General features: G+C 49.8%; 1 protein-coding gene across 1 annotated transcript; it reads right to left on the reverse strand.

The window, feature by feature from the left end:
- Positions 1-3,254: 3,254 nt before the first annotated feature.
- On the reverse strand, positions 3,255-10,211 carry LOC140216499 (uncharacterized). The gene is made up of 3 exons (XM_072286824.1): positions 9,180-10,211; positions 6,969-7,451; positions 3,255-3,551 (listed from the first exon to the last, which is right to left on the reverse strand). Exons 1-3 carry the CDS (start codon positions 10,209-10,211, stop codon positions 3,255-3,257), a joined length of 1,812 nt encoding a protein of 603 aa, XP_072142925.1.
- Positions 10,212-10,472: the final 261 nt, after the last annotated feature.

The raw sequence follows: 10,472 nt of genomic DNA on the forward strand, positions 1-10,472 counted from the left end.
GACGCTACCAACCCTACAGACCCAATCCCAACTCAATACTATCGATGAACTGGAGCACCAACGTCGATGCGCGTGCGCCCTAAAGCCGTCAGAGTTCTGCTCGGCTGCTGTATCGGTCCGGTACATGGGACATGAAACAGACAATACAGCTTCTAAGACGCCCGATGTAGATCCGTGGAAGAGGGTACATTTAAGGTACAATGAGCCTCTTGGTCGTCTTTATAGCCCAGTTCCTCGCCAGGCGAATGCTGAAGTTTTCTGCCTTCGTCGCGCCGATGATAATCAAGACGATGGGGATCTCATAGCATACGCTGGTGCCAGTGTTAATGGCACCACAATTCACACAGCTCTCGTGTGTGCATTGATACCAGAGGCAGGCCAGACGTGCTCGTATGTTGCCGATCTTGTACCGCCGGACTATCTTGCCGAACTTGCTGCCATACGAGACGATTTTACCCTGCTGCTCTCCTCTGCTAAAGCTGCTCGACATTCTCAGCTCAACGTTCGCACGGACTCGACTCAAGCCATCCACGACATACGTAGGGTATTTAGCTCGACTCTAATGTCAGATAGCATTTACCGTCTTGCTGCAACTACGAATATCGTGATACGCGTCCAGTGGGTGCCTCGAGCAGCCCTGCCTTGTGTGCTTGAAGCAGATTCGGCAACCCACCCAAAGATAAGAACGTACCAACTTCCCCATTTACCTGAAGACGCCTGCGGACAACTGGTCCGGGAAAAAGAGAACCTCCGACACACCACACGAGCTCTTACACCTCCGTGTGGGCCAGACGTTCCTGGTGGTTTAACCCGGCGAGAGGAGGTTACGTTACGGAGGCTGCGTGTCGAGGTCGCGCTCACCCCGTCTGTGACCGCTCTCTGGCCACAACAGTACCATGGTTCTTACGGTACAGCGTGCCCATTTTGTGACACGGATATCCAAAGTGTGACAGTGACACACCTACTATGGACGTGCCCAAGATTTCACCTAAGCCGTCTTCGTTTACTCCGGGCAACAGGCCTTCGGCCTAGCCGTCCACCCGACCTCTAACGTCGGATTTGTGGACCATATCATCATTCACTTCGAGATTTTTTGAACAGGTCAAATCTGTTAGTGTACTTTTGACATGCTTTGTATTATGTCCAAGGGCAAGCTTCCGAACGAAAAAAGAAAGCAAGAAATAAAACGAGCGAACCTTTCATGTGTACTCTCGCAAGTGTGAGTGAGTGAGTGAGTTAAACAACCTTATTTGGTCCACTATAGACGTAAGCGAACTCCACGTCACCTGGCTAGGCCCACTCGGGGACCATCAGGTGAAACCTGACGGCCCTCTCGCGAGCCCCCTGGGCTGCCAGGATTTGAGAGGTCTGATCCTGGGCCCTAATTAGCTTCATCATTTCCTCTTGAGTGAAAGGGGGACCGGCAGAGGCGCAGCCCCACAGGACATGTTCGAAGTCCGCATAATCACCACACAGTGGGCAGTCCGGGCTTGGGAGCCGTTCGGGGTACATTGTTTGCAGCGCCGCGGGGCTCGGGTAAGTGCTTGTTTGCAGAAGTCTGAGAGTGACTGCCTGGGCCCTGCACAGCGAGGAGTGCGGCGAAGGTAGGAGTCTTCTTGAGAGATAATTATATTTGTAGATTTCGTTGTACGAGCAGAGAGGCTTGGGTCGCCCAGGAGAGGACGCGTTGCCCAGCGCACGGTCAGTCAAACCTCGTGCAGCCGAGTGTACGGATAGTGTACGGATAGTGTACGGAGAGTGTATGGATAGCAAACCACGCAGGCTTATTCTAAAATGGGAAGAATATGACTTTTATAAGCCAATTATCTGATTTCTAGTGTCTACTGGCGTCATGATCTCCTGATGTATTCCAAATGTTTGTCATGGCCTTCTTTTTTATTGAAGCGATGGGATCATTCCACGGGAGGTCCGAAGTAATTACTATGCCTTGGTATTTTCTTTCAAATTACAGCAGTAATAGAATAGCCATTCATTCAGTGCGGAAAAGTCAGTGGCTGTATTTCTCTCAATTGACATTGAAACGATTTTTTCATTTGCGTGTGTGTGTGCTTGCAGGTTTTTTTTTTTTTTATTGAAGTGGAATGTTAGGAGAGGTTGGCGCCTTTATGGTGGCACCGGCTACTCCTTGTCACTTAACAAATGAAACAGATTTGCATAAAAAGGGACAATAGCGACACAAAATATAACACTCACTAGAAGACTGGATGAATAAAAAATATACAGGTTTGTTTGTTTCAGCGAGTGTGTGTGTGTGTGTGTGTGTGTGTGTGTGTGTGTGTGTGTGTGTGTGTGTGTGTGTGTGTGTGTGTGAGTGTGTGTGTGTGTGTGTGTGTGTGTGCGTGCGTGTGTGTGTGTGCGCGCGTGTGCGTGTGCGTGTGCGTGTGTGTGTGTTTTGATGTTGAATTGGCTTTGTTTCCCAGCAACCATGTAATTTCTCTATAGTAGTCTAATAAAACCCATTCATCGGGAGTATTTACCTCCTGGTAAATGATGCAGTCATCCGCGAACTATTTCAACCGGTATTTCTTGTACAACGTCATTGATCAATAAGAAAAAGAAAAAATTTCCATGAATGGACCCTTGAGGCATGCCTTATTTAATGGTGCCGGGCGTGAGCACAAAATGGTGAACCACGCACGTTGGCACATCACAAGTATGCCTCTGTTCACGAGAATAGGAAATTATCTCTTCAACAGGGAACTATTTCAGTGCAATTATTCACTCTGTGCATTGGGTTTGTTTTCATAACTGTCACAGTTCTCTTGACAAACCAAACATGTCTTCTTTGACGGGGACACGTTAAAAAATATGATGTGCACAAATAGAAGTTTTGCTTTAATAAGCCTTGGTACGATGTGCTCGTTATGCCTGATGGCTTATCGGCAACACATAAACGACAGCACCTATCTATACGAATAAGTGAAGCTAAGAGTACAACTGGACAATAGACGACCTATCGCAGCTTATACTGTTCAATGCGATACACAACGGGCATAAGGAACACAGTAATGCTTCTGAGATGCGCCCCAGTTTGCAAAGCGACATACAGTGCTGCTTCTATAGCCGAAATTCCTAAATAAAGCACGCAGCGCTAAATTTGCGCCAGCGAGGCAATCAGCAACCCAGTAATACGCGAGCATTGATCTTCTTTACGATCGTAAATCCGTCGGTCGCCTAATTAATCGATAAAAGGCAGAACCGTTCGCTCGCGGACAGCTGAATCGCCGCAGCCGTCACCGCAGACCGGTCTGGATGTTCATTATGCCAAAATGCGGCTGCACGGTGACGCAGCCGCCCCTGTACAGGTCGAAGTCGAGGTCGTACACGGCCGCGCAGCGCCGGGTGTCGACGGCGGCCGTAGCGGTGAACTCGGCACGAATCGTGGCCGGCGACACGAAGGCGTAGTAGTCGTCGATGGCGGTGCCCGCCTGCACCACGGCGCCGCTAGGAAGCGTGACGTCGTGCGTCGTGTGGCCCACGGGTCGCTTCGTGATGCTGGTGCAGTGACCGGGAGCCGCGTACGAGGAGACCTGCGCTGAATGAAGTCCACTTCGATGCATTGCTTTCTCCGTGTTCCATGGCTTTCGCTTAGTACAGCATATTGTTACTCCGAAACGTGTGTATACACATATATTTAGAAGGCAAAATAAGAAACGAGGCTAATACCAAAGGAGGTTCTAAATAAACAATTTCCGGCGCTGAGATGACGTCTGAAATGTTAAACCCGACCGCCAGCACTTTTTGTAGGCTTGTGAGTCTGGCTCCTGCCAAACACGATTTGCGACTTTCGCACGGAACAAATGCAAGATGGCCGACCATTTGCCCAACTCTGCTGCCTGCAGGGAACACTGGGAGAACAAATGGATGCGCAGTCAGCAGTGGCGCCACATGTCGGAATCCACTGTTCTCCATAGTGAGCTGTACACAGCTGGTTGGCGTATGCGGGACTCACCGTTATCTCAACTCGAACAACTGGACACTCTCCGTAGAGCCGGCGACAGTCATCATGATCCAGCCTCCCGATTATTGTCGCCGTGACGGGAGCCATGATGCTTGCCCTCGTCACGCTAACTTGACACTATGAACTAGAGCGTACTACCATATACGATATACAATGAAACAGTGACTTTGGTGCTATACTCGGCTGTACTCGCGGACGACTTTCCTTGGCAATAGGATCCACGCCTTAGCGACGGCTCCCTCCGAACAACGGAAACTAATCTCTAAGGCCTCAAAGGCCGCATGCGGTTATTAGTGGAGTACTCGTGAAGGCAAAGCTACAAATATCACAGAATTTCCCGCCAAAATTACAAGAAGGAACTTTGGCACGGCAATGGTTCACCTTTCATGCGAATGATGATTACGTAGTACAATAATTTCTCATAAATGATGTGTAAAACACGGCAGCCGTGACATATGCGTGTATCCGGCTCCGCAATCGTGTCCGATGGGTGCACTGTGCAAAAGCACAGCCTTCGAAATCTGTGCCTATCAGCAGAAATCATCGCTGGGATGCAGATTCTGCCACCCCCTATTGATGACTCAAACTACATGCACCCCCCCCCCCCCTCCAGCGGCCGCGCCGAGAAATAGCTCATCCAGGTTCAAGCCGGAAGCGAAGGAGGACCTCCTATCACGACACACGCTGAATGTCTCGTAGTTCTGAAATCTTCGTGATGCCACAGCACACAAGTGAGAAAAAAAAAAGTAATTCGAATTAATTGTTGTTTACCATTATGCGTGTCATCTTTTCGCGAAAGAAGCAGACGACGCGCATCGGAGAGCGACTTGGATAAGAAACTTCGCATTAGGGAAGGTGACGACTGATTCTATACCGTTTTGTATATACCGGTTGATTCTATACTTCACTCGGGACTTCTGCGTTGCCTGATCGCAGAACATCGTTTTCAATATCTTGCTGGGGATTGAAATCTCGGAGTGTGCATTTGTTTAAGCAAGCGCTTTTATAAATTATCGTGATATGCGTAGAAGCTTCATTTGGTTTTGTTCATTTATAGCTTTCTGCATAAGCATTAGTGTTACTAAGGCCTTAAGCAGCAGGGATATGTTGGCCAGTGTACTTTTGCCTGCAGGCACGGTAGCAGGAATGATAATTGCCTCGGAACATGTGAAGTTGATCATGACGCATGTTATGCCACGAGGCGACATATCCTTTCCATAGCATGGTTCTGGTTTAACAGTGCAAGAAGAAGATGCTCTTTTTTTTTTTATTCAGTGCGTCGAGTTGTCAGCTTATAAGCTCGCAGGAAATTTAGATGCAACAGCACACAGCGCTCTTTCCAGCTTTGGAGCGTTCGATCTGCGCACAGCGCCGGTAGTGTGCTTTCCGACACTGTGCACACACAAATTTCAGTGCAGCTGGTTCTGTTCGTTTCTAGGTCATGCATTTACACTAATACAAGTGACGTTGCCCAATCGGAAACCATAGCAATATTTCGGAAACCTGTTGGAAGAAACTCAACATAGTCCTGTTGGCTGTAATCAAATTATGGCGTTCACTAGAGTTTGAGAATGCCTACATGCGCCGGGTGTCTGTTGTGTTCGCAAGCCTGAGCCTTAGATTGAAGACTGCGTATACAATAAGCATAAACAAGTATCATTCATCAGACGCAGACGACCTTATCACACATATCAGCTAACTATAAGAAGAAAGGCGCAGCCTCTACTCAGAAACGGAGCTCCCATTTTTTTTTATGCAAAGACACACTGACCAAGTAACATCACAGTTTTTAGCCTCAGTGCAGAGTATCCGCATTTAGCTTATAAAACAAGACCGACGCTACTGCCTATATATTGTGAGATGTTATATGTGATACGCTACAACACGAGCCTCAGTGCGGAGTTGCCTACGAAGATCTAAAACAGTCGAGTATAGTACTTGTACCAGTGGAGCAACGCCACCTCGATTCGACGCTAGGAACGAGAAACGCGTCAGCGCAGCACCAAGCGAAAGAGCCGCTGTGAACCCGGATGTCGTGGCCACCTTCGTTTATTTCGACATTGTCAGCACATTCCGGAGTTGCCATTTGCTCCTTGTCACGTTGTTGCGGCTTGTCTGAGATTGTCTTCGTCTTGTTTATGTGCACGTCTGGCTTTTGCACTGTTCTGCTGCCGGAATAAGCATTGTGTGCTTGCATACAGGCGTTCCGTCAAAATGACTCTGTACAATTCAGTAGGATATAAGTCGCAGAAAGGGGCGCGGATCAAAAAATTTCAGCTCGATTTGATGTGATTGTTCCCCAACTAGCAAAATCAGTCGTCCAACTATTCAGTGTTCCTTCAATTGAAACCTTCTCTACACATGTCAACTTGGCACTGACATATACGTCAGTTTTCGTGTCACGACAGAGCGTTGGCTGCAGCTTCAGGGAAACAAACTCTTTCGTAAGTTTCTATGACATTATTAATTAGAAGCATACAAAAGATGTTGCGCACTTTTACTATAGGCCATATACAGTATCAGAAGTTACAGAGTAAAACCAGCGAAAGTAATAATGTCGAAACATTGAACGAATACTATACACCTTTACTAGAATTTGCAGTGTATAATGGGTGTATCGCACATGCTCTATTCTATAAGTACGCAGATGCTTTACAAACTTGCACCTCTTATAAATGTTGCGAGATTTAGAGTGAATACATAATTTGTACATGACGTCATGGACACAGCCTTCCCACACAAGCCAGTGCCCAAACATGACGTCAGTGTGCACTATACCATCACGAGTGTATACATCCTCTTACACTTTTGGACGGTGACCTTTCCTAGTGGGTTATGGCTGTTACCGATGTGATCTCTCGGTGCAAAACGCGCCTGTTTATCTTATTACGAAGCTTCTCGACGTGCTAGTGTACCCGTATAGCCTATTCAAGATCGCGGCCATGACAACATCACTGGAAATCCCGCAAATGCGAGCAGCTCTAACCTGGGCGACCGACGTGAGCGCGCAGAACTCGTAGATGGCCACGATGCCAGGCGTCAGGCTGACGTTCCCCACGGGGACGGAGTCCAGGACGGGTGCGGGCGGACTCGCTTCGTAGGCCCGGCTCACCGGCAGGCCGGCCGTGAACGAAACGCACAGCCTGGGTGTTGCAACCGGGGGCGTGATCCTGGCCGCCATCGTCGCCACCCTCTGCATGTCGGCGATCAGAGCGATCGCGTCGGCCCTGGCCGCGGAGCACATGTGCACCACGTCGTCGAGGTGCAACCGGTGCGTCTCGTAGATGACGAAGGTGACTGTCGCCTTCGTGGCGACTCGCGTCACGGCTCGCGCGACAGCCGTGTCGGCCGGAACGATGACGCCGAGGGCGTAGTCGTCCTCGTTCAGGTTGCGCAGCCTCACGACGGCCGCGAGCACTCGGCTGAGGTAGAGGTAGTCGTCGGAGTAGCCGCACGCACCGCCCATGTCCTGGAAGGGTGGGCGGGGGGTGCTTATTTTCTGCCTTCCTTCGCGGGGTTGCATACAAGAAAATTAAGTTGTATCGTTGGAGTTTTATACATGTACCAAAAGATCGAAATGATAATGAGCTGCAGTCTGTTGTATGAGACTCCTTATTAATTTCTCCAACAAGGGGTTATTTAAGTATTACCAAATGCGCGGTACGCGAGCGTTTTTTGCACCCCCATCGATGTGTGGCCGTGGTGGCCTGTATCGACCCCACGACCTCTAGCTATAGAAGCAGCGCAACGCCACGGCCGCTGGTTGACTAGGGCGGGTTCTTACAAAAAATTACTAGAGCCACCTGTGGCAGCCGCAGGGAGGCCGCCATGTTTCTACCTCTTATTTTTGTAACGCGAAAGATAATCAAGATGTCATGCAACAGTCATTTACACGTAGAATGTACGTATGGACAACGTATTCACTGCGTATGTATCTCACTCCAAACAAAGTTTACACCATTTAGGGTGTATATCTGCCACACAGTAATAATCGTCATCTGCCTTGCTTGCGTTTCCTTTCTTGAAAACGCCGCGCCCGCTACTTTTCTGTCGGCAATGCTATGTCATGCTGATAACGCGCATGCCGTTCGGTACTGGGAAGTACCGGGCTCGCAGCGTTAAAGAAAGGAAATGCGGACAAGACAGATGACGTTTATTGCGGTGTGGCAAGATACGACTCAAAGGCTGTAAATTTTTCATAGAGTGTGTTTATATATATATATATAAACGAAAAGAAAGGGGGTTAACCGAGGGGCCCTAAATTTACTATTCATATCGTAAGAACCCAACAAACACGGACACCAACGGCAACATAGGCGAATTTACTTGTGCTTAAGAAATGAAATAAGAAACGATAAATTATTGGAAATTAAACTGGATGAACAAACAACGAAATTCGAAGGTTGTGGGTTCGGTTCCCAGCTGCGGCAAGTTGTTTTTTCATCCACTTTAATTTCCATTAATTTATTGGTTCTTAATTTCATTTGTTAAGCACAAGTAATTTCCCCTATATTGCCCTTGGTGTCAGTGTTTGTTTGCTTCTTATGGTATGACTAATATATAAATATATATATACATATATATATATATATATATATATATATATATATATATATATATATATATATATATATATATATATATATGTTTTTTTTCTTTTTTTTCCCTAAAGGTTGGCGGCTGACATCGCCAACCGAAACAGCTTTTGGGAGGAGCTCGTAACAGCTTACACTGCAAGATCAACTGGCCGCATGTGGGCTACGAAGCTATGCCATCGCATTACGCATGTGATGCCCTTACCAAATGGACTATCGCGGCGCCGTTTCTTCATCCACATGCTCGGATACTTATGTTCATCTGGTAGGACTAACCTAGTCATCGATTGATTGCATACTTTGACGGCCTTTTTTTCATTTTTGGTTAGACGTTCGATTACCCAAGCAAAAACAATTACTAGAGCTTTCTTTCTTTCTTTTTCTTCGTTTAAATTTTGAACATAGGCACCAGTGCCGGCATGTCAGTGGGACGCCACCGACTTTAGTGCATTTAAGTACTTGGGGCAGCTGCGGCGCGGTCCCGACTTCATCGGGTTCATGTTAGCGCAGCTACGGCGACACCGCAGCGCTCGGTGGGCCACACATTCCGGCGTTACCTTAACGGTAATAGTTCAATTTGAGTCTGATAAGGTGAGGGATACCTTCCAGTCAATCACGGCGCCTCCGATGCCGTGCTTGTCGCTGAAGCGCAACAGACTGGCGGCGAACTTGCTAATCAGGATCGAATCCCGGCCCATCCGCGAGAAGTGCGCGCTGTCCTCGCGGTGTCCGCCCAAACCGACGAGCAGCGGCGGCAGCGAACCTCCCCTCGCCAAGCCCTGCACGAGGTCGCGCAACTTCCAGACTCCGTAGTGCACGTCGAACTCGGGCACCCGGTCCCGCACGACGCCGTCTTCGACGGCCAGCGACCAGTAGAGCAGGCTGTTGCAAAGCGACAGCGGCATGCTCGTCGGTGCGTAGTCGTACAGGTGGGCCTTGCGGAATCGAGAGTTGTTGAACAGGCAGATCACGTCCCCCCGGTGCGCCGCGACGGCCTGCAGGGTCGTGTTGTGTATGTTGATCTGCTTGAGGTCGTCGTTGAGCCTGACCGGTCGCAGGCAGTCGCGCGAGACGTTGGTCCACGGGTAGGCCGTCGTCGGACGCGTCCAACCGGCGGGCCTCGCGGTGGTCGGGCGCAAGCCGCCGAACGTGATGAACGGCGCGATGACCAGGCCCGCGGGCACGGCCAGCGCGGCCAGTACAAGCAGGCAGACGAACCACATCTGGGAGACGCTGGCGCGCAGGCGTCCGAGCTCGTTGCGCATGCGCCGTCGCGCCTCGAGCGCCGTGAAACGACGCAGTCGGGGCACGCCCATGAGTCGGCGCATGTCCTCGGGGGGCGCGATCAAGATTGGGTAGTCGGTAGGGATGATGGCCGAGCTCGACATTTGTGCCAGGTGCAGAAGGTCCTCGTGGGTCTTGGGTGGCTCCGGCAGCTTCGGGGTCTTCAGCGACCTCTCGCGAAAGGTTTTACGCTTGGTAATGGTAGCAGCGGTGGAGAGCGTGCCGGCGCCTTTCACGCTCGTAGAGGAGCTGGTGAAGTCCGAGGAGTCCGTGCTGGAATTCGAGCTGCTCATCGAATCGGATAGGAAGCTCGGACTGGTTGTGGCGGTGGTCCCGCTGGGCTGCGCCATCTTGGGACTGGGCCGACGTTCGCCGTGTGTCTGTGGTGACCAGTGGATATAGGGTGACTTGAGTGGGTCCTAAACGAGTGGGGAACGCGGCACCCGAATCCTCTTCTTCTGCGCCTTGCTGCGTGGCACGCGAACGCACGCGAGTGTGGATTGCTGTTTCTACGTTAATTCGATGCCAAACACCGACAAGTGCGCGTTTACCAAGAACTGGAGAAAGGAAGGCGACTACAGTCGTGAGTAGCTGGCGATTTAGCTTAACAC

The sequence above is a fragment of the Dermacentor andersoni genome, chromosome 3 (genome assembly GCF_023375885.2).
Source record: "Dermacentor andersoni chromosome 3, qqDerAnde1_hic_scaffold, whole genome shotgun sequence".
Classification (NCBI taxonomy): Eukaryota; Metazoa; Arthropoda; class Arachnida; order Ixodida; family Ixodidae; genus Dermacentor; species Dermacentor andersoni.

What these genes read in the sequence shown, in the direction of transcription:
- LOC140216499 (XM_072286824.1), bottom strand. Translation starts at nt 10,211, where the DNA reads ATGGCGCAGCCCAGCGGGACCACCGCCACAACCAGTCCGAGCTTCCTA. An exon ending in GCGCCGTGATTGACTGGAAG is followed by an intron (nt 7,452 to 9,179) that starts GTATCCCTCACC and finishes CCACCCTTCCAG; the next exon opens with GACATGGGCGGTGCGTGCGG. An exon ending in CGCTCACGTCGGTCGCCCAG is followed by an intron (nt 3,552 to 6,968) that starts GTTAGAGCTGCT and finishes CATTCAGCGCAG; the next exon opens with GTCTCCTCGTACGCGGCTCC.